The sequence below is a fragment of the Delphinus delphis genome, chromosome 18 (genome assembly GCF_949987515.2).
Source record: "Delphinus delphis chromosome 18, mDelDel1.2, whole genome shotgun sequence".
Lineage (NCBI taxonomy): Eukaryota > Metazoa > Chordata > Mammalia > Artiodactyla > Delphinidae > Delphinus > Delphinus delphis.
In genome coordinates this window covers 50,236,204-50,260,732 of record NC_082700.1, presented here as the reverse complement: position 1 = coordinate 50,260,732, position 24,529 = coordinate 50,236,204, and the positions used below count along the sequence as shown (strand labels likewise).

General features: G+C 36.4%; 1 protein-coding gene across 10 annotated transcripts in view; it reads left to right on the top strand.

The window, feature by feature from the left end:
• MYCBP2 (MYC binding protein 2) overlaps window positions 1-24,529 on the top strand; it is a 271,984-nt gene that overhangs the window by 100,478 nt on the left and 146,977 nt on the right. For 8 of the 10 annotated variants that reach the window (XM_059995647.1, XM_059995652.1, XM_059995649.1 and 5 more), the window contains 5 exons: window positions 5,280-5,399; window positions 6,971-7,052; window positions 14,681-14,798; window positions 20,376-20,580; window positions 21,233-21,386. In XM_059995647.1, the coding sequence (XP_059851630.1) occupies window positions 5,280-5,399; window positions 6,971-7,052; window positions 14,681-14,798; window positions 20,376-20,580; window positions 21,233-21,386 (679 nt within the window). Of the gene's footprint in view, window positions 1-3,665; window positions 3,769-5,279; window positions 5,420-6,970; window positions 7,053-14,680; window positions 14,799-20,375; window positions 20,581-21,232; window positions 21,387-24,529 lie in introns of those variants that run through there. The other 2 variants (XM_059995653.1, XM_059995654.1) reach the window with 2 other exon arrangements.

The following is a 24,529-nucleotide window of genomic DNA, read 5'->3' as shown; positions in this document are numbered from 1 at the left end:
ACAAATAGAGCACTACTCAAGTTATATTCTGCAGAAATAAAAATTGAGAATATTTTAAGTCTAATGTGATTAACCATAGTAAAATTTGTGATTGCTTTATTTACTGGGTGCTCTAACAATGCCATTAATATTTAAATCTAAGAAATAATATTTGGGGTGTGCTATGTAAATTATTTTCATTATTGCTAGAATCTCTGATCTCACATTTTCTACTATGCCAGTATTAGAACAGATTTTATCAAGTGTCTTTTTCTTGCCAATTATTTGAAAGTGGAGTTCTTCCAATACTTTACCGGAGGTTAACTATTCACATTTCAATAAACAGTTTTAAAACTTTTTCAGCTCCATGTTAGTATCTTATAGACAGTCATCTTTGTTTTTTTCCAGAATTTTAAAATGAAATGCTAAAGAAAACCAAGGTTCCAAATTTAAAACAGACTTTTTACGATGTCACACTGATTAGCTCTAGAAATTACTCAACAATAGCGAGCCTTACTTCCATCTTGTCTGCCACAGGGTAACCTCTTTGGAAGGACTTACTTTGTAGTGTTACAGTATAAGGCCATTTTTCTTTTAATCATCAGATTGTATGGTTTTATAGAGTGGAATAGTTTCATCTCTTTACCACCAAAATGAATTTAAAGTGTAAGTAATACTTTATCAGATGGTGTCCCATCTTATCTAGAGTATTAACTTACCACTCACTGTACATCCACAGATTCACTTTGCGTGACTCCCTTTGCATTCGCTGTTCCTGTCATTTAATCCCCTTGCCAGTCACTGCTTTTACTCCTGCTGCATATAGTCATAGTCTTTTAATAAATTATTTTTCCGACGTACATTTTTTTCTCTTTTGTATTACCGTGTTTATCTTGCACTGACAAATTCACTGTATTAATTGCTGTGTTCTATCTTACATTTAATTATGCTGGTGGTACACATTGTAGGATAGTAATGATTTAAATTTTCTAGACTATGACGTTTTTGTAGGGGTGTGTGGAGGGTAAGAACTGTGGATTTATTGCTAACAGGAGTGAGTTCTAAAATGGAAAGTTGGAAAGCTTCTGGCTGATTGGAAAGAATTCAGAGAAGGTCACGGAATCTATCCTATACAGGCAAATTTTGACCAGAGGCAAAATAGTGTATAAGATGGAATCAATTATGTATAACATATAATCCATATAACATATAGTATTTAAAGAATTTAATGTAGACTGTATTTTAAACAGTTATCTGAATTAACATTTGTTTGAACTATTCAGTGCCTTACATAGAAAAAAAAGATTTTAATGTACTACTCTTAGTTAGGAACATTTGAATTATTCTGGAGATAGTCTTAAAGTGACTGATGTGAAAATCTGAAAGCGCAGTCAAAAACATCTGTGTGTATTTTACACCTGCTTTCTGTAAAGAAACTGTGGTGTAATGGAAATACAGCCTTTGGAATTAGGCCTCAGTTTTAACCCTATTTTTCATTTACTAGAACTGTGTGGCCGTTCATAAATTTCTTAATCTCTTTGGTTTCAGTTTCCTTCTTTTAAAAATAGGAATGATAATTCCTAACTGAATATGTTGATATGAAGATTAAATTAAGACGTGTGTGTGTGTGTGTATGTATATACTTTGCAAATAAAAATTCTCCATGAATACTAGCTTGAATTCTTTGAATTGAATTCCTTGCATCCTCTTTTAGAATTATCTTAAAGGTACAAAATTTGAGATTTGTTAAATGTGTAATTTATTTATTTTTTAAAAAAATTTAAGATGTCAGCCATTTGGTGGTGGTAAAATGTGTGAGCCTTATTTTTGATCAATTTCTAAAACTGCTCTACCATTTATTACTTTGGGCTGGCTACTTAACCCCTCTAAAGCCTTGGTTTCCCCAACTGCAAAATGGAATAACAATAGGCTTATCATCGGATTATTGTATTGATTAAGGAGAGCAACAATAGTGAATATTGACTGAACACTTTTCATACATTATTGCACTTAGTTCTCATAAGTATCTTTTGAGGTAATATACCATTATTCCTATCTTATAGATGGGAAAAAACTAAAACTCAAAAAGATCCAGTGTCCAGTTATCGTAAAACTAGCAAATAGTAGAGCCAGGATTCCAATCCAAGTCTCTTAGGCTCCAGTGCCCAAAAGTACTATCCACTGTGCTATTTAAATTTTCAGTGTTTAGCACAGAGGTGTTTAGCAAATTGGAATTACTACTGCTTTGCTGTTTTATTTTCGTGATTTCGTTCAAAGTACTCACTGTGTTCTGTGATACATTCAGTGATATGCATGCTTATAAGATTACCCAAAAAGTATAGATTTAAATAAAAATTAAAAGTTAGAGTCCTTTAGTTACTGAATCCTCTTTTCTCTGTGTGTGTACACAAATATGCATAAATAATGTATATATACATATAATACTTTAGTTACGTATCTGTCAAAACTTTATAGCTATCACAGTTTCAATATCATATGATACATGTATGAACATACTCATATTAGGGAAAAATACAGATATACCTAAATGGCCAATTATAAGAATATTTAAGCCTAACTTTCCTAAAAATGTGAGATTAATTTTATTGCTGCTCATTGACATTTTACTGAGTAATGAGCTTGAGGAGAATTTATCTTGCTGAATTTCACTTGCTAGTTCTTGAATTTACACTAGATTCTTGACTATTTATTAGGTATCTTTTTTCTTTGATAAACTTTTGTAAATTTCTAGATTACTAGAATTGTACTTAATTTTTTGAACTGACATAAAATTCCAGATACAGATGTATATTTAAAAAATTCTGTCACTGCTGCTACTAGTGATCAAGAACCTTATCCCTCTTTTTTTCTTATAATAACAATATTTTCACCATCTATAATAATTGAAAAATTATTTTATATAGATAAAGGTTTGTTTAGATGCACTTGAACAAAATGTTTCTAGTATTATTTTTTACCTCTAAATAATAGCTAGTACTCTTTTAATCACTATGATTTTAATCAGTAAATTACTAGGCTTTTTTTTCCTCCTTCCCTGATGCTTTGTCTCTATTGTGGGCTTTGTATCTATATTTAATCTCTGATTCGAGGGAGAGGGCAGAATGCCAGATTCAAAGGTAAAAGCTTTAACTAGGCATCAATACATTTATATAAACTGAAATTAAGGTGTAGCATTGAATTTAGTTAGGTCTGGCACAATCAAATGAACACAATTTGTTTTCTATATTAAATCAGATTTGGTTTTAATAATTAGATATTTTTACCAATTGAGATAAAGCTGTAAAATTTTTATATATCTGTCATCTTATTTAAATAGTCTTTGGAAGATACTTATTCCTTTATGGGTAGGCCCTTGTTTATACTTAACCATTTCACTGCCTTTCCAAGATGAGGAGTCTTTGAACTAAGAGTATATTGCATTTTGGATGGAGTAAAACTAAATGTTGTGATTTTTTTTTTTTTTAGCCCATCCATTCTTGCAGATTTAATTTGGCAAACCCACATTAGATAATTTAGCAAAAGAAGAATCATATTCTTTTTCCTTTTATAGTAAAACCTCTCACTAATTCAAAATTTATGGTACTTCAGATACAGTATTTGTGATCTTTTTTGAGTAAAAAATTCAAAATAACTTCTTCCTCTGAATTTTCAGGGTCATACTTATAAGGGGAAACCTGTCTAAAATCACTAGCTTTTCAAACCAAGGGCTCAAGAAATGAAGGATTCCTTCAACGTGCCTTCAGCCTCTGGGTCCAGCAATTATTTCTTGTATGTTAAAGGACTTTTATGTTTATGGTACATTTTTTATGTAATATAGGCCTATTTTGAATTATAATGTAGGTAACCACATTTTATTTATTGTATCAATAGCATTTAGTTTAATCTATAATCTGTACTGCTTGAAGGTAATAAAACTGAACTTTTACTTAAACATTCTATAATTAAGACCTTTTCAGTAAGTAATATAGGCCAACCCATTCTGTGTTATTCCGAATTAGTGAGGTTTTACTGTCCTAATGTTGTAAAGAGTTTAAAACTTTTTGAAATGCTAGAGTCATTTAGTTATAGAAATGGAACTCATAATTTAGGCCAATTTTGTCTTACCTGGATAGTACTAAAGGTTAGAAACATTAGATAGAAAAAGAAAGGATAATGTGAACATGAAATGATTTGATGTTATTCTGCTTAGTGTTCTAAAATGGGTAATGAAAATACAGAATTTTAAAAAAATGTGTGTAGATCCACATGTGTATCTGCATATTATACACACTTGTTTAGATTTACTATATCACAAAGCAGCTTAGACTAGCTGACCTGAAATTCCATCCAGATTTACATTTATTTCATGTGTAAGGAATTTGAATCTTGATGACATAGAGGTCGTATTTTAGTTGATGTATAGTATTAGACTAGGAAAAGTAAGTTGCCTTTCTTATTTACACATTCCAAAGTAAAGTTGTTAAATTCTGGAATGTGTTTTTAAAATTTTATGGTTAAAATGCCAGAATATTCAAAGTCAAATGTAGAAACCAGGGTTGGAGGGAGGGCCTTAAAGCAAGCTTATGGTAGGAAATTATGAAAAGAAGGGAGGAGGAAAGAAGGAATAAAAGCAGAGGGTTTGGTTCAGAGTTGTGTTTGGGGGCCAGAAGAAGACCGCAGAGCAGACTGGCTGAGGGTCAAGGTGGGACAGACAAAATGAACGACAGGAAACCATTGAACTGCAATACATTGGGTAAAGCTATTTGGTCTTTAGAAATTTTTTAAAGTTCAATTGAGTTTTAGCAATACTGGCGGACAGAGTAGCCTTTCTAGATGTGTTTGGGAAATCTAAGTCATTTGCGAGTCAGCTAGAAATTTTTTTTAAATGGCTAGCACTAACAATATCACTAAGTTTAAAACAATTGTTAAATGACTTTGCATGCAGTTATTTTTATGTAAACTAAATTTTCCCATATAAACTATTACATTTAGAATTTTGTTATTTCTATAACTTAATGACCCATTTACGTTACATAACTGATTAGATTAATAGGCTTTATCTGTAACCAGACCTTATCTGTGTTTTTACTGATTTAGTGATATTTGCAAACAGAAGTATATAGTATATCTTTTCAAAATTGCTTCTTTGCAGGTAGATTCTTGATCTATCACTTCTAACAGCTACAGATTCTTCTTGCTTGTTCCTTTTAACATTTTCTCTTGTTTTTCCATAGTAAACTGATTTTAAATTTTATTTTGAAGATGAATAATGGCTTAATTACAAATTATAACACTTACAGATGGAAGTGGAGAACGAGGAGAAAAGGATGCAAGTAAAATCACAACATATCCTCCAGGCTCTGTGCGATTTGACTGTGAGCTCCGGGCAGTACAAGTCAGCTGTGGATTTCACCATTCAGGTAGCGGCTGGAACTTTAGGGTATAACTGCATTTTTACAATCGTGCTAAATAACCTATTTGTTTAGTTTTGACACATGTAGTCTGTTAACTGTGTTTAAAAGCTATAGTGTGACAGTATCTCTCAAATCTATGAAAGCATATTTATTACAGAATCTCTTTTAAGCTATAAAATGATTGTCTAATGATCTGACTTCTCTTTTTTTTTTTAACATCTTTATTGGAGTATAATAGCTTTACAATGTTATGTTAGTTTCTGCTGGATAGCAAAGTGAATCAGCTATATGTATACATATATCCCCATATCCCCTCCCTCTTGTGTCTCCCTCTCACCCTCCCTATTCCACCCCTTTAGGTGGTCACAAAGCACCGAGCTGATCTCCCTGTGCTATGTGGCTGCTTCCCACTAGCCATCTGTTTTACATTTGGTAGTGTATATATGTCAGTGCTACTCTCTCACTTCGTCCCAGCTTACCCTTCCCACCCTGTGTCCTCAAGTCCATTCTCTACATCTGCAGCTTTATTCCTGTCCTGCCCCTAGGTTCATCAGAACCATTCTTTTTTTTTTTAGATTCCATATATATGTGTTAGCATACAGTATTTGTTTTTCCCTTTCTGACGTACTTCACTCTGGATGACAGACTCTAGGTCCATCCACCTCACTACAAATAGTTCAATTTTGTTTCTTTTTATGGCTGAGTAATATTCCATTGTATACATGTGCTACATCTTCTTTATCCGTTCATCTGTCGATGGACACTTAGGTTGCTTCCATGTCCTGGCTATTGTAAATAGTGCTACAATGAACATTGTGGTACATGTAGAGATCTGACTTCTAATCTGTCTTCTGATGGACTTATTTTATAATTCAGTTCATGAAATTCCTGAAGGTAAAATAATCCCTGAAGTCCCTTTGAACTCTACAATTCTGTGATTTTTATAATCTGGTCACAAACTTTGTTACTGTTCAGTGAGAGATGTGCATCAACAAATTTCTATATTTTTTTAAAAAGTAGAAATTTCAATTCCTAGTAAATAATTAACATTTGGATTTATAGCTTAGGTTGTACTCTTCAACCTAAACATAAAAAATGTTACATTCTTTCTTTTGATACTCAATATATTTCCTTATTTGATAAGACATTGACAAATACTAAAGTTCTGACAGACACATTGATGTTGTACATATCTGTGCAGAGCTCAAACCCATCTACCTATATAATTATCCTAGATATGAGTGAATATTTTGTATGTAGTTACTCATTATAAAAAGACTTTACAGTTGACCCAAACCAATGTTTTATTAAATATTAATGTTATTAAATGGCATTTATAAGAATTTTAAAGTGTATATTATGAAAACATTATACATTTTTATAACCTACAAAAATATTTTACAGAACTGAAATTGTATTTATTTCTCATTAAATATAAATTTGTCGATGCTTCACTTGCCTAGTTTTAATGGCTCTACTAATTTTAAACAGTGAAAATTGCACTGCCTTCAGTATAGTTGTGATGGAAATATGAAATGCATACAATGAAAAAATAAAGCTCTGGATTTTGGTTTCAGTGGTTTTAATGGAGAATGGCGATGTCTACACATTTGGGTACGGGCAGCATGGGCAGCTCGGACATGGAGATGTCAATTCCAGGTACTTTAACTTTTTGTGTGAAGATGCTGAGTGTGTTTTTTTTTCTCTTTCTTCTTTCCTTTCTTTCCTTTTTTCTTTCTAAATATATATTTCTACACTTGAAAAAGTATTTATACCACTGTTTTGCAAACTGTGGCCCATAAATGATTGGTTATTCTTGATTTTGTGGTTGAGTGCTTTTGTGGGGATAGATGATTTTGTAGTTTCGGGAGAAAAATTGATTTACATTTTATACATTTAAAATGTAAGAGTGATTATGATTATCATGAAATCTTACTGCATTCTTAAGAATTAATATCTTTTTAAAGGCTGTTCATGGCAATGGATAAGACAGTGACTATCCCCAAATGGCATTTTAACAGATCAGCAATAGATTTATTCATATTCCTTGATGTTATCGTTTTTAAATTTTGGTCTAATAGTAACATGAAGTCATTGAAGCTTTTTCATAATTTTCAAACAAAATCTAATGGTCACTGAGAGAAAATGTTTTGACTTATCCAGAATAGTGAAGAACTAATTGTGGTAGAGACTACTAGACATTTTTAATATCCATTCTTCCCTACTTCATTTGGTAATAGAGTTTTAGTTGGTGACATGACCATGAAGCCAGAGACTTCATTTTCCCGCCTCCATTGCAGCAAGATATGGCCGAGTAAACTAAAGTGAGATGTGCAGCTTTGGGATCATGCTGTTAAAGGGGAGGGGGATACCCTTCCATTTCTCCCTCTTCCCTCCCAGCTTGCTGCCTGGAGTCCATGCCTGGCGGCAGGAGCTGGAAAAGTCATCATAGCGATCATAAGTTGGAAACTATGTATTGAGAATGGCAGAGCCACAAGATAGAAATAGTCTGGGTCCCCGACACCATGGAAGTGCCACATCAGCTCCTTATAATTGGGTGCTTAGCTGAAAGAGAAATAAACTTCTGTCTTCTTTAATTCCCTGTTACTTGGCTTTCGTTACAGCAGCTGATTCCATTTCTGCTTAATACAGTGAGAGGGCTTTTGGTCAAAAGTATAGAAAAATCCATCTTTGTTAGCTCAGGTCTTCCAAGCAGAAGATGCTAAGATACGATTAGATGTGCAAAGGGTCTATTGGTAGAAAACTGCTGTGAAAGATAAAAGGGAAAAGAGTAGGAATAGGCCCTATGTAGATCTGACCCCTGTGAAAGGAAAGAAGGAGGAAGAATGGGGTAGGAAGAGTTAGGTTACAGTGCAGTTCTGATTGAGTTTTAGCCAGGCCAGTGGGTGTCCTCAAGCCAAGGTTGCCTTTGGCAGAGTCCCAAATTGGGCAGGATGGGCCAGCACGCATACCTTCACAGTGCTCAGTCCCAGGCTGGTAGCTTCCCAGGGGAAGAATGGCCTCGTGGACCCAAAGGAACAGCATCTGAGACTGTTAGTCATTTATGTTCCCTGCAGCAGGTGGTCTTCAAGATCTGAGTGGTCTACGTGTGTGGCTGCCCCACCACTGAAACCAGGTTTATTTATAAGTCTGGGGATATATAGGGCAGCTTCAGGCTAGACTTGACGCACCAATTCAGTTTACCTCAGAACCTCCTTTCTTTTTGTCTCTCTATTCTTGCCTGATTCTTCCTATAGTCACAAGATACCTGCCAGAAGCAATTGGAACTATATGGTTTCTCATTCACATACAGTGAATCACTCTAGTCATTAAATAAAATCCATAATTTTCACTTTATTCTGAAATCACTTCATTACTGTGGCAGGGATGATGCCATTTACATGGTAAAGACCAGTGATTCTTAATCCTGCCTGCACAGTAGAATTACTTGGGGAACTTGAAAAATGCCATGCCTGGACCCTAAATCTAGACTTTTTACGAGGTGTGTGTTGGGAGATGGGCGTTGGGGATGGGAGATGGAGGCAGCAAGGGTTGGATAGGATGCCAGCATCAGTTCTTTCCTAAAAGCTCTCCACAGTCTACTGTGCATCCGGGATTAAGAAACACCATCCATCCCTAAAAGGCAGGGTCAGGTCCATTTGCAGTGCACAGAAAATGAAGGTGAAAGGAATGTCCTTAGTTACTTCGATGACCGTTGTTATTGATGAAAAGAGATGATTTGAGACACCATTGAGTTGAACTTCTCACTAAAAACACAAGTGCAACATACGTTTGACACTTGTTAACATGTTTATAAAACTATCACAATCTTAAGGACAACTATTGTGCTTGGAAAGAGAGCAAAAGGTCTTTGACAGATTACTGTATCAGATGTCACCCAGGTATGCCATTTGTATGTCGGACATTGGGAATTTCAGAATATCAGTGGCTTTGCAGGGTTGAGCAATTACTGTCACAGGTATTAGAAGGCAGCAGGTACTTTGCAGGGTTGGGTGATTACTGTCACAGGTATTAGAAGGCAGCAGGTACTTTGCGTCGCAATTGAACAACATCACTCATATGCAGAGACTGAGACAGGGCTTGTAATATGCATGGAGAAGAATTTGGAAACTTTTTGTTCTGTTTCTCATGGAAGACTCGTGACACAGAAGAGAATTTATTATTATCATCATCATCACCATTATTGCTGCTGTTATTTAGCTGGAGATTATTTTGTGAGTCATGACATAACCTGGGAAAGGTGCATTACAGTTAGACATGATGGAGCATCAGTCACGTGTGCCGCAAGGGGGCCACTTTCTCACAAATCAGACTCTGTACTTGTATATCACTCCACAGAAAAGATTTAGCAAATATATGTGCTTCCTGGTCTTGACTGAGTGGGAGGGAAATAGTGGAAATCATATCTATAATCAAATCACAGCCCTAAGGTGCCTGCACAGTGTGAAGAACGAACAGCGTAAGCACAAGTCCTGCCACCCCACGTTGAGGTGTAACGGCTGAAGAACGGGAAGGATCTCAAGGCAGCTTTTAAGTGAAGAGGCTGCTATTACCTAAAAGCATTGCCTCCTGGTCCTGATGGTCAGCCAGGGGGCATCATACCTTGACTTGCAGTGACTCGCTCAGGTGACAGTATCATGGCAATATGCTAAGTATTTTTAATAGTTTCGAATATATCTTCATGAAGTGGGATAGCTTCTAATGTTGAAAATTAAATAATTAGGGTTTTTTAAGGAGATTAAACTCTGGTGGGATTTCTTTGAACCGCCCAAAGTTGTTCTTTTCCAGCATGTGAATTTTCACTCCTGGTTCCATTGATTGAGTTGTAACTGGAAGGCTGATTCCATGGTGGTGGGGAGCTCCAGGCTGGGTAATGCAGTGAAATAACGCCTACACACTGTGCCTAGTGGATTAAACGGAAACCAGCCAGAACCGTCTGTGCCGTGAACACTCCGGGTACCCTGTTTGTCTGGATCTGTCTGGGACTTGGAAGGCAGGAGTCAGGAACTGTTATGAATTCCAAAAGGAATTGACCATGTGTATGGAGGAACAGTCCCCGGAGGAACAAAGCCTCAATAGCATACATATTAACTAACTACCACGAAGCAAAACATTTATAGATATTTAGTTGAAATAAAGTTGGAAGGTACTTTTTTTTTAAGTTTCTAGTAATCAAGCACTTTAACTGAAATTTATTGTATAGCACACATTAATAATGTGTGATTAATGTAAGATAAATATTGTAATGTGCATGTGCTAAAGGTAGAAACGTGTTATTGGTATTCTCTTTATTTAATGCGGTGTCTTGCCAGGATGACTGAGTCTGATTATATCACTTGGTGCCCATGTGACCTTGACCACATTACTTAACTTTCCTGTGTCTCAGTTTCTTCCTTTTGAATGGGAATAAGTATCTTTCTCTCAGAAGGTGGTTGTTCAGTGAGATGATAGGTGTTGTGTACTTAGCACAGGGCCTAGCCTGTAGTGAATGCTCAGTAAATGTTGGCTGTTACTGTTGCTGCTTTTAAAAGTGAATGTCAAAAAGCTTTTGAGGGCTGTAATACATTCACTCATGACATGAGTCTACCAACCCTCTTTTTCGTTTATTTTCTTCAGTATGCTCTTAAATCCCTGAATTCCAAATTCTTTTACTCTTTTCAGTAAACTTAAACCTGGATGTTGGGAAAGGGACTATAGTGTTTAGATGCTTTTATTCTCCTTTTTTCAGTAGAATTTGGATAATTCTTATAATGTTTCTGAGTTTCATCTTTTTCTTGCTGTATCCTCCTTCTGCATTAATATGCTACACAGTCATGGTGTCTGGAACCATTTAGACAAGGTTCATATCTTTGATTCATCTCTTACCAGCTATGTGACTAATTTACTAAGCCTTAGTTTAAATGTCCCATAGCATTGTTAAAGAATTAATATAGTGTCTGTAAAATGCCTGGCATGCATATACATACACATATAATTTTTGTTTTCTGTTCTTCCTGTGTTTACCAAATAATTTAATAAATGGGCTCTAGTATCATGAAAAGAGTTTATTAGAAGAATTGCCACTAACTCTGGGAGAATTCTTTTTAAAGGGCTTCAGATCTACCCATAGAGTTATTTTGATAACCAGTGGTACATTTTATTTGAAAATGCTTTGTAAACTGCAGACAAGTAAACAGTTTTAGGCACTGTTTACTTGTCTGCAGTTTAATCCTTTGTTTGAATCCTTTGTTTGAATCGAACTGGACATTTCTGTGAGGACATTAGTTTGCCATACAGCCCTTTGACCTGGTAATTGTTTATTGCCAAAGCTCCCAGTACCTCAGATTTGAGAACCGCTTAACTTTCACTGCTGTTCCTAGCCATATTATTGTATCCTCAAGTACAAACTACTCTTTTGAGGCAGGGCCATTCTGCTCTCCTCCCCTTTGGTTACTACCTACCTGTGTTTTAGTCACTGCCTTTCATTCACTGAAAATTTAGTATCTGGCTCACAGTGTTTTCCCAATCTGAGTCTTGTCACACACTCATGAATGGTCCCATGCAATACAGTTACCTTGACACCGTGAGTTAGATCTAGTGAACTTTACTTCCACATTCATGGTGGTCATTCCCAGGACCCATTATGAATCTAGCATAGCTCCAACTCTGAATTTTTAAGTTTAAACAACCCATGATCTGATGACAATTTCTTCTTCTGTTACTTAGCATTACTTTACTTGGTCTTTGACTTTATCAGTACTTCATTCTCTAGAGCCCCCTACTTTCTTAGTGTCTATCGCCTGTTTCAGTTTTTTTCCGACCCACGTTAGAGACTGTCATTCATTCTCTTCACCTGTACTCTTACCATTATCCTCAGTTTTCTTACCCTCTTGGGTCTTGATGCTAAGGCATGGCAAAACTTCAGGCGTGAATCGGTCCACCTATATTTTCTATGTCTAACTTAGGCTTCCGGAAGAAAATAAATCACCATACTTATACAGATTGTTATGATTTGTAGATTGGACCAATCCTTCTACAATAGGCAGTGATCCTCCTGGTTTGTAGTTTTGAACTGTTTGATTTAAGACCTTTTGAGAATGTGATGAAAGACATAGGCTGTCTCTTCAGAAAACAGACATAAGAATATACACTTAGAAGTTGGCTTCCAGATTTAGAAGATTCACAGATCTCCTGAAGTTCACTTTCAGACTTCCTAGAAGTCATTTGGATCTGGGTTAAAAACTTCTGGTCTAGGTTTTTATTTTTTCCATTCACCACCGTACCCTTTCCGTAATCTTTAAATTCTCTCCTCACCCATTTCCTCTTCCTCTCAGCACATGACCTCTGTTCACATCACAGCAAAAATAAAAACATTAGGTGGGAAATTCTTCAGTCCAGCAACTCTGCCAACCTGCCTGCGTCCATTACTACTTCTTTCCTCCTTCTTCATGTTACACTGAAAGAGGGGCCTGTTCTTGTCTATGCTGTGAAACCTCTGCCTTTTCCATAGGGATCCAGTTCTGTTTCTTGTCTCCCCTCTGAACCATATGTCCTTATCTTTACTCTTTTAAACTTCTGCAAATTCTTAAAAAGGACAGAGCTTCCCCTTCAGCTCCATTTTCCCTCTAGCTGTTGGTTCTCCTTTTTCCCTTTTGTGCTGAGGTTTTTGAAGGGATTTTGCATTAGTCTCTGACCCCACTGTTAACTCTTCCTTTGCTACATAGTGTTGTGCCTACTCCACCAAAGAGACTTCCTTCTTGCAAAATCAGGTGGTCATTTGTATCTGTCTCTAGAGCATTCAGCATGTACATTATTTCCCTATTCTTGAAATGACTGTCTACATACCACATTTTTCCAGAGTTCATTCTTTGTTATGTCCTAGATTTTATGAGCTCTTCTTCTTCCTCTGTCCATACCTAAATGTTAGAGAGACTTACAATGAAAACTATCTTTTCTCTCTTCGTCTTCCTAGCTGTCATTCATTCTCATAGCTTAAGTGAATGTTACCACCATCTACCTTGTTACTTAAGCAGAAAACCTTCATTGCCCCATGTCAGTCATTGCCGGAGTCTAGTCAGTTCTGTTCCTTACAGAGCTGTCAAATCCATTCATTCCTTTCAGTCCACACTGTTCCTATTTCAGGCCTCCACCATAACTCACCCAGATTATTGTGACATCTTCTTAACTAGGTTTCCAGCTGCTAGTCTTGCCTCTTCCCAGTTCATTTTTCATTGCAGCCTGAATAATCATTTAAAAACATATGTAATTTAAAAAAATTTAAAGTATTATAATTACATTGTCTCAGAAACAGAGCTCTCCTATTATGTGTGGACTCTTTCTGTAGTGTGATTATTCTCATTATAGATGATGATTACTGAAAGTGGTAAATAAAGTGATATAGGGATGGTTACAAGGATAGATACGATGAATATGGGGATACCATTTATCATAATAGTTACCATTTATTAATTGTTAACTGTGTACCAGACACTGATCCAAGCCCTTGACATATGTGAGCTTCTTTATTGTTCATAGGAACCCTATGGGGTAAATACTGTTTAATATTATCTCCATGTAATAGAAGAGAAAACTGAAATACAAAAAGGACGAGTAACTTGTTCAAAGTCATGGTACATTGCTACTGCGTGGTGGAGCCAGGATTCACATGCAGGCAGTCTACATCTAGAGCCTGAGCTTGTAGCCACTGCTGCGGTGCCTCTCATGATACTGTATTCTAATTCATTAACTACTGTATATGTTAAAATCTAAAATTACCATTCAGTGAAAAAATGGTAGAAAAGAAGACATAAAAATAATTGACAGTTCAGTGGAAAAAAGTAGAAAATAAGACATAAATTTAATTGTTTTGTATGGTTCTTAGATTGAATTCCTGCTAAATCAGCTCATGATTTTTATTTCATCTGACAAATATTTATAGAGCTCTCTAACTTGCCATTCACTATATAAGGTAACATTTTTTTTTCTTTTAAAACAAAGGTAGCACCAGTCTTTCAGAAAAAATAAAAATTGTGTGTCCATAGTTAGGGTAGTAAACTCAAGAAATCTTTTTAATAATCTCCTTAAAGTCAGTGATTATGTCTTTTTCATCTTTGTGTACCTAACGCATAGGATAGAGACAGGCATATAGTACCTAAGTAAGTGTTTGCTGAATATTCTTATTAGTGCCTTTTATCTCTTCTATTTTTTATTGCATTGTTTATTGTTTTTTATTTCAGTTGGGTCTTGTAAGAAATTGACTTAATTTTTTTTTTTTTTTTTTAACCTAGGGGATGTCCCACTCTTGTTCAAGCATTGCCAGGCCCTAGCACACAAGTTACTGCAGGCAGCAACCACACGGCAGTACTTTTAATGGATGGACAGGTCTTCACATTTGGAAGTTTTTCTGTAAGAAATTTTTTAAGCATTAATAATATTGCATTGTACCGTTGCCTTGCAATTTGTCTACGTTAGCTATTTTTTCTGGTTTCAGTGAAATTCTTGTATTATAATTATTGCATATGCATATTTCCTGTCTCCACATCCAACATACACGAAACCTAACAGACTTTGCTTTGAAATGATTTTCTTTTGTAGTGTAGCATTAGAATTTATTAAATTTAACAGCTGTGTTAGAATACTGGACATGTTTATTCCAGGTCAGAATCTGTTAAGCATTCAGTAGAGCTAATTCTGTCACTGAAAACTTATTTCCCAACAGTTTGTAAAGAATCATTTTTCTTAACATGTAGAATTATTTTTATTTTAGAACTTTTTAAAGGCCTGGTTCTCTTGGTAGATTTGTTTAGAGTTATAGTTTAGTTTTTCCTCTCCCTCTCTGTGTCTCTCTCTGTCTGTTTGCCTGTCTGTTTTGCTCTTTCTCTTTTTTGCCAAAGCTTGAAAAGAGTGAAGATGCTCTGAGAATTTTGTATAGTTTGGGCATAGTAGAGCTCAAGGAAAAGCTTAATAAGACTGTGCTAATAAACCTGTACCATCTGTGATGTGGGTAACTATTCAGAACCCTCTAACCTAAGTCTCTGGGATGTAATTTGCAACTCTTGATTTTTTTTAAATGTAAATGTGAACTTAAAAAAAATCTCTTACTTGGAAATGATTTTAAGCTTACAGAAAGTTTCCCAAAAATAAGAATAGTACATAGAGCGCCCATATATTCTTGAATCAGATTCACCTATTGGTAACATTTTGATCCGTTTGCTTTATCATTTGTATATTCATGCTTTCATTCTCTCATGTACTCTGTATGCATGTGTGTATAAAACTTTTTTTTTCTTGTCCTTTAAGAATAACTTGCACACATTATGATCCTTTACTCCTTAAATAGTTTGTGTTTTGTCAGTTGATCCGGTAATTCTTTTCTGGCATTTTTCCCCTCCAGTCTAGGATCAGGCATTGTATTTATTTCTTATGTCTCTTTAGTCTCCTTTAATCTGTAACATTTTCGCTCCTTTTCTTTGTTTATTATGACATTGACATTTTTGAAGAATATGGTACTTCTTTTTTTTAACAAAAGTTTCCTTATTTTTGTTTCTCTAATATTTCCTCATGTTTAGATTCAGGTTGTGCGTTCCAGACTAAAATACCATGTAAGTGACATCGTGTCCTTCTCAGGGAATCACATTTGGAGGCACAAAATGCCCACCTGCCCTTCACTGGTGATGTAAATTTTGATCACCTGTAAAATTTTGTTTGATTTCACTACCGCAGAGTTAGAATTTTTTCACTTGAAACTAATAAGCAGTCTTTGGGTTGACACTGTTAAGTTTTAAGATACCTGCTTCTCTTCAGAATTTCTAGATTTCGCGTCTGTTGATTGTTCTTGCCTGAGCCAGTTTTTACTATAATGGCTGCAAAAATGATGATTTTTCCAACCCCGGCACCTCCTCACATTTACCTGTCAGCCCTTTGCGTTTTACTCTAAGCAAGAGCCCATTTAATATTTGTTTGTTTACCTGTCTACTTATTATTGGTGTAGACACATTTCTCTTTTTTCGTCATTACTGTACTTAATTATTTGGGTGCTTATATTGTCTCAGATTTCGCCAGTGGGAGTCCCTTCATGCTGACTTCTGTGTTCTGGTGACATGCCTCTTTGTTTTTTTGAGTACTTCCTTACTTCCTGGCATAACAAGTTGTTCCAGGCTTATCTGTATGAGTCCTAGAATCAGCTATTTCTCTAAAAAACCTAGGTTGTTTTTAGTGGGGAATAGTACTAGACACCAGCTGAGCACTAGGTGTATTCATTGCATCCCCAGTACACATCTGTGTGCATATATACATACATACGTATATTTTAGAAATAATAAGTCTGCACTGATACCTCTTAATTCCAGCCCATTCCCATAGGGTTCTTTCTTACCTTGTCTCATTCCATGTTTATGTCCCTTCTTCCACAGTAAGAATCCTGGATCCCAACAATATCAATACATTTATTTCTCATTCACTCAGTCCTAAACTATGTCTGAAATAGTTTTATATTTGCTTTGCCCACACTACTGTAAAAACAAACTCCCTAAAAAGAGTTCAGGATTTGTTTATCACTCTTGTTTCTGCCCTCCTCTCCCCCGCTCTCGCCCCCTCTCGCCTGTGTCCTACCCCAAGACCGAAGGTATAGATTCAGATGCTGTGTTCATAAGTTACTTGGATTCTTTCTTCCCACCCCCTTTCAGTGGGATTATGTTATTCCTTTGGAATAGAGTTGGGTTCATTTGTTTTAGTTTTCTTTTTCTTTAAATTTTATTTAATATGGATAAAAATAGGTAGAACTAGCAGATTCTTTGTAAAGGGTGACAACAGCCAAGGATCACCTTCCTTCCCTTGTTCCTGAAAACGGGCCCTTTTACCGGTTACACTTTGTCTCACCCTGTCCTGGGACAGGGGTTCATCTCCGTAAAGTGAGTAAGATCTGATCTCGGGTGGGGGAGAAAGAGGGATGACCTTTCAGCATGGAGATAACTTTGGCCTTGAACAGTGAATGAGGCTCCAGAGGAATGCCAAAGGTAGGGCAGAAAGGGGACGAATTAAAGGACTGTCACTGAGTGGGGTTCCTCTTTTCCCTCTTGTAACAGTCTTCCTGGCCCTTTGTAGGAAGACATTGGTTTAACTGCTGTCCCCTACCATGTCCTGCCGACTTGGAGCTCTCAGACCTCCAAGGAGAGTGGTTTGTGGTCCAGTGCGCTGTTTCAGTTTGCTTTTAAGTTTAAGGGTCCCTCCTCCCACATCCTTAGATGGAGTTTTATTTTTTGAATGTGTAGAACCTTAACATGTTTCCAAAAGTTAAGTTACACAAAAATGGTATACTCACCCAAGTGTCGTTCCCTCCCCCATCTCTGGCATCCCTACTTCCCACCCCTTCACGCCGTGCTTGTAGGTTATGAAGTTCATTGTTTTCCAGTTTCTCCTTCCTGTGTTTATTTTTTTAAAGATTAATACGTAAATAACCACACACACCATCTATCTATATCTGCATTGATATAGGTATAAATATGGTATGTATATATATACATATATATAATTATTTCCCCATCTTTGTTTTTCAAAATGTAGCATTTTATATATGCTCTTCGGTACTTTGTCTTTACACTTTACTGTATCTCCTAGAAATCATTCCTCATCAGTTCATAGAGATCTTCCCAATTCGTATTTTACATCTGCATAGTACAATTGTGTATATATCTTGTAGTTTATTAAATCAATTTCTTGTGCTTGGAATAAGAAGTATTTTCTAATATTTTGCAACAATAACAATGAATATTGTTAGAGGTGTGCCTTTGAGGTAAATTTTTCGAAGTAAGGTTGCTGGGTCGAAGGCTAATGCCTGTGTAGTTTCGTGAGATAGTAACGGTTCCCCTCTATTTTGCATCTCACCAGCAGTGTCCGAGAGTGCCTGTTTCTCCACAGCCTTGCCAGCAGCATGTGTTGTCCCTCATACCTTTTAATTTGTGTCAGCCTGATGGGTGAGCAATCGTCCTGCGTACTTTGAAGCCTTTTTCCTGTGGCTGGCACTGTGAACCTTCGAGCCCTTGCCTGTTATCTGGCATTTTCACGCAGAGGTTCAGGTTTTCCCTTGGGGGATGATTTCACCAGTTCTTCCCTCTGTTCCCTTCTTGAGCCTCCCCTTCTGTGCCCGGCACCTTACCTCCACCCTCTGGTTTCAGGCACCTTAAAAGTCCTGAGGTCCATTATTTCCTGATACTGCTGAAGGCTTGAGTCATGTGTGGTTTTCTTTGCTCTGTGTGGATTTTTTATTTATTTATTTATTTATTTATTTAATTTTGGCTGAGTTGGGTCTTCAGTGCTGCGCAGGGGTTTTCTCTAGCTGCGGCGAGCGGGGGCTGCTCTTTGTTGCGGTGCGCGGGCTTCTCATTGCGGTGGCTTCTCGTCATGGAGCATGGGCTCTAGGCATGTGGGCTTCAGTAGTTGTGGCACGTGGGCTCAGTAGTTGTGGCTTGCGGGCTCTAGAGCGCAGGCTCAGTAGTTGTGGCGCATGGGCTTAGTTGCTCCGTGGCATGTGGGATCTTCCCGGACCAGGGCTCGAACCCACATCCCCTGCATTGGCAGGCAGATTCTTAACCACTGCGCTACCAGAGAAGCCCGCTCTGTGTGAATTTTGTTGTTTTGGAGGGAATGTGAATGGTAATGTTTAGAATCAGACAATCATCATTGTCCTCTAGTCCCAGAAGCTGTAGCTGTGAACCTCTGTGTATTTAAATGTGGCTTATTTATAACCACGTTCTGAATCCCATGGGGCCTGTCCAGGCAGCTATCATATTTTTAGACTGCTTTTCTTCACATTAGTTGGTTGATAGGGGAATAGATATTTATTTCAGTAGTCAATGAAAAATATAATTAGTTTCTTTTCCTCCAAAAGCATAATAATACCCCTCAATATGACGTACACATCTTTATGCTGTTGTTGTTGTTTTGTCAAAACATAAGGATCTTGAAAGAAGCTGAGATAAACATTGAAATTTCTTGGCTGCTTCTCTAATCCTGTGCTTGCCACTTTTCCCTCCATTGGTTCAACCCAGGGATTGATGTTCTGTTGCTTTTGCAGTCAGTTTGTGGCTGTGTTTGTTTGCAGTGTTCCTGGCTCCCTTATGCTCTGGGTGTTTTGCCGTGATTTCCCGTTCCCGTTACTTGTAGTGAACCCTGGCTGCCGTGGTGCAGCATTGTCTGCCTTCCAGGGGGTTGTGGAAGGGGAATGCTAGGAGAGAGAGAGAGCTCCTGAGCCACGGGTGGGTGAATATTTCCCAATCCAACATTAACATTCTTTTACAGCTACTCGCTTAGTAGTGAGAAACTTCCTATTACTCTTACCAAACAGGTACCTAGAGACAGCCATACTTTTTAAGTGAGTTCACAGTTACTTACTTAAGACATCATAATGATTCTGCTGTCTATCTTGAAAAATAAGTGAAATAACTTACTAACACATGATCATGTGAAAAATATGTAATTTCCTAATTGTATTCACAGTGGCAGTATTCATTATTTTGGCCTTTTACCCAAATATTTTTAGACTCTGTGAGTTCCAGAGTGACATTTTATGGTACCGTCAACTTAAAGTAGCAAAGTGATTTTTTAAATGAACAATTTGTATTACCAATTTTTTAACATATTGTGTATTTATTATACTTTTCATTTAAATGTTGGTAAAGACAATCACAGAATTTCAGGGAGATTTCTTACATGGAGAAATATTTCAACTGTATTATTATTTTTTTAATCATGTACTATGTGGTTTATTAGGGGGAGAATTCCTAAGAATAACAGAAATTATTTTACTCCTTTGTAAATGTTTGGTCCAAATTTCATATGAATTTCATTTATTAAAAAATATAGCTAACAACTGATGAAGAATAACGTCTCACAGAGCTATTTTTGTCTACTGTTTCCTTAACTTTATAAAATATTATAAATTGTTTATCCAGTATTATTGTTAATACGATTTATTTAATCTTTTAGAAAGGACAACTGGGTAGACCAATTTTGGATGTGCCATATTGGAATGCAAAACCAGCTCCCATGCCTAACATTGGATCAAAATATGGAAGAAAAGCTACCTGGATAGGTGCAAGTGGGGACCAGACTTTCTTACGAATTGATGAAGCACTTATTAATTCTCATGTGCTCGCTACATCAGAAATTTTTGCCAGTAAACACATCATAGGTAATACCCCAAACAAGCAAATGTCCCTCCAAAATAGCCTTGATAGTAAACGGTCATCTTTCCCTGTTATGAGATGTAGTCCTGTAGCTTTTTGTTTTCTTCTGTTTGAAGTAGTTTAAAAGAAGCTTCTAAGTGTCTATGTTTATATATATCTATGTGCTGGAAGAATGAAATAATTAGGAAAGTAGAAACCAAAGTACTTAAAAGCTAGAGAGTGATGGAAATATGAGCTAAATTGTAGTGGTATAAATCCTATACAGTGTATTGGAAAGAGGAATTTTTCTGTGTTGGTTCTTGTCAAGTAAATGATGGAAATTAGTTTTATGGAAGGTTACATAAGTCAAACTTTGACGTTTCATCGAGACCAAGGTGTCAATTTATACTTGTGTCCATGATATCATGAATAATTATATAATAGAGTAGTATTGTGTAGAAATTAAGGGCATGTGTTGTGGACTTAGACAGCCTGAGGTTTTAGTCCAAATTCTGCTACTTAAAGGTTTTTAGTTACTTAAATCCCTCAGTCTCAGTGTCTTCTTCTGTAAAATGGAGATAGTAATAATACTTACCTTATAAGAAATGCTTATCTTATAAGTTGGGGGAATATAAAAAGGTAATGCATCTTTAAAATATATAAATACTTTTTCCTAAGGCTTGGTACCTGCTTCTATATCAGAACCTCCTCCATTTAAGTGTCTTCTGATAAATAAAGTGGATGGGAGTTGTAAAACGTTTAATGACTCTGAACAAGAGGATCTGCAAGGATTTGGTGTGTGTCTTGATCCTGTGTATGATGTCATTTGGAGGTAAGCTTCTCTGTTTATAAAATAGAGTAATAAATAAGTTTGGATCAAATTGTACTTTTGTGGAATATAAAAGTCATGTATAGGCAGACTTTTCATAGATGAGAACTCTCCTATTTAACTGTTAACTACACTTCTATCACAGTGACTCTTGGGGACCTTCACTCTTGCTACCTTTAGTGTAGTGGTTCAAAGCATGAATTCTGAGCCAGACTGCCTAGGTTTATCCCAGCTGCACACGTTGCTTTCTGTGTCGCTGTGGACAAGTTACTTTGACTCTGTGTGCCTTACTTTTGTCATTTATAAAATAGGTATAATAATGGTACCTTATAGGCTGTTATGAGAACTTAGGGTAGAGGCACATAGTAGGTGCTGTAGAAGGCTTTGCTACTCTCATTATAATAAGAAATTTTACTCTCAAGAGTTCTCTTGTTAATTATTTTTAGTCTGTCAGCATTCTTGTCTGTATTGTATAGAATTCACTCTATTTCCAGGTCCCGTAAATATCATTACCAGCTATGTAGAAGAAATTATGCCAAAGACAATACAGAATAAATATGATCAATGAGCTTGCCCTTTAGGAATGTATGCAACAAAATCCCCATATTGGTAGAGAAATATACAGGGTTATCAAACTCTGGAAATTATAAAAATATAGAGATGGATACAGGTACACAGGCAATTCAAGAAATTATATTGTAACTTGTTTAAAATTTATTATGGTGCTTTATATACATAATGAGTAAAGGAAAGAGTTATCCTCAGATTTGTAGCTTTGAATGCTAATAGGGGGTGTATACTGCCCTTACCAGAGTGGCTCATCACAGGATTTAACCATTTTTTCCCCCTTGCGTTGTTTATTTGGCCAGCCTTAGTAGGAATCCAGGTAAGTTGAAAGGTTGAAGTGGCATGAGTGAGGAGGGGGAAGACTTCCTCTGTCTTCTTTATTCTGCCCATTCCTGCTTTCATTTCTACCAGCCATCCAAGTCTTAAAAGGCCATGTTTTCTATCAGTCCTGAGGCCTAATTCCTAGTGAAGGAATTATAGTGCTTCCCAGGTTGCTCACAAGCTTGCTATCTCACTTGGGCATTTTGTGGGAAGACTTGGAGACCAGAATTGAGTTGAGTAGTGCTTTTAGATCTCTGTAGCAGCAATATACAGGGTAGATTAGATAACAAGAGACTAGAGGTGAGTAGTCTTATAGTGATTCTTATGAAGACATGAGATACTGAGAACCAGAATTAGAGTGGTCACAGTGGAACGGAGGGGATAGAGAAACAAATGATGTAAAAATAGAATTATCCTCAACTATTTACTGATTGGAAGTCAATGTACAAGAGACTTAGTTACCAAAGAGCAAGCTCTGGTTTGGACCTAGGTTTAAATTGATGTTTGATTTTCTATGATCCTTACATGTTTTATTTTTAAATGAAGTAAATTTGCATTAACAAAATAAAGTAAAAACTGACAGTATGGAATTAGTTTCTGGATACATTTACTAAATTAGAAATGCATTCTCTAAATTAGAGAGAACAGTAGAAGTAGATTCTAACATTAGAATCATTTCCCTGGGGGTCTTAACAGAACTCCAAAGTGCGGTATCCGATTACTTGAACCTTGCCTTTTTCACATGTGGTAGCAGTGGGGACAGATGATCTCAAATGCTTGCCAGGTCCTTGATCATTTACCCTTTATTCTAAAACAGAGATTAAAAGATGAAGGACAGTCTCCTCCTGTGTTTGAGTAAAACAGCTGGAAGGTGGAGAGTTTGTTCCTTTATCCTGACTTCTGGCTGCTTTGTGTCCTTTGTGTTTTTCAGTAGGGTATGTGCATTTTACAGCTATCACAGACATTGCAGATTCAGTATCAGCTTACTTTGACTTTCCTTCCGGCCTGAGTCTGCCTCCTTTTGTATTCTTAACAATAACTTCTCCTGAACAATTAGAAACTTTTAACATTTGAAAAGAGCAGATAAATGTTAATAGCAATTTTATTTCCCATGTCAAAATTTACAAAACTAACACATGAATCTGTGTTATTTTTTAAAAAGCAAAGCAAAAATACAAACAGGAAAAATGATGTGGTCCTTCTCCAAATCTTTTTCTTCCCCCATACCAAATCCCACTAACCTTCGCTATGGCTCACAAGTATTAGGTTTGGTTTATATTGTTTGATACCTTTTTTTTTTTTTTTTGCCGTACGTGGGCCTCTCACTGTTGTGGCCTCTCCCCCGTTGCGGAGCACAGGCTCCGGACGCGCAGGCTCAGCGGCCATGGCTCACGGGCCTAGCCACTCCGCGGCATGTGGGATCTTCCCGGACGGGGCACGAACCCGTGTCCCCTGCATTGGCAGGCGGACTCTCAACCACTGTGCCACCAGGGAAGCCCTGTTTGATACCTTTTAAAATGCATGTATTTTGTTTTTTATATAAATAAGACTACAAGTATCACTTAGATTGATAGATTAAATTAAAAAGCAATAAACCAATAATATTAATGCTACTAATTATAGCAGCTATTAAATAGAATTTATTCTGTGTGAAGTATTATTTTTAAGTGTTTTTTAAAAATAATTTAAATTTTTTTAATTGTGGTAGAAATAACATAAAATTTAACATCTTAACCATTTTTAAGTGTACAATTCCGTAGCATTAAATATAGTCACATTGTTGAACAGCATCTCTCCAGAACATTTTCATTTTGTAAAACTTAAACTTATGCAAAGAACAGCTCATTTCTCCCTCCCTCTCACTCCTGGCAACCACCGTTCTACTTTCTGTTCCTTTGCATTTGCCTACTTTAGATATATATATAAGTGAAATCATACATAGTTTGTCATTTTGTGACTAGCTTGTTTCACTTAGCATAATGTCTTCAAGGTTCATTCTTTTTTTTTTTTTTTTTTTAGCTGAATGGTATTTCATTGTATGTTTCTACCACATTTTCTTTATCCCTTCATCCATCGAAGGGTGTTTGGGTTGCTTCCACCTCTTGGCTGTTGTGGATAATGCTGCTATGAACATGGGTGTGCAACTATCTCTTCAAGATCCTGCTTTCAGTTCTTTTGGATATGTACCCAAAGTGGGATTGCTGGATATAAGTGCTTTTATATTTAGTAAATTTGGATCATCAAGTGCCATTGATTGA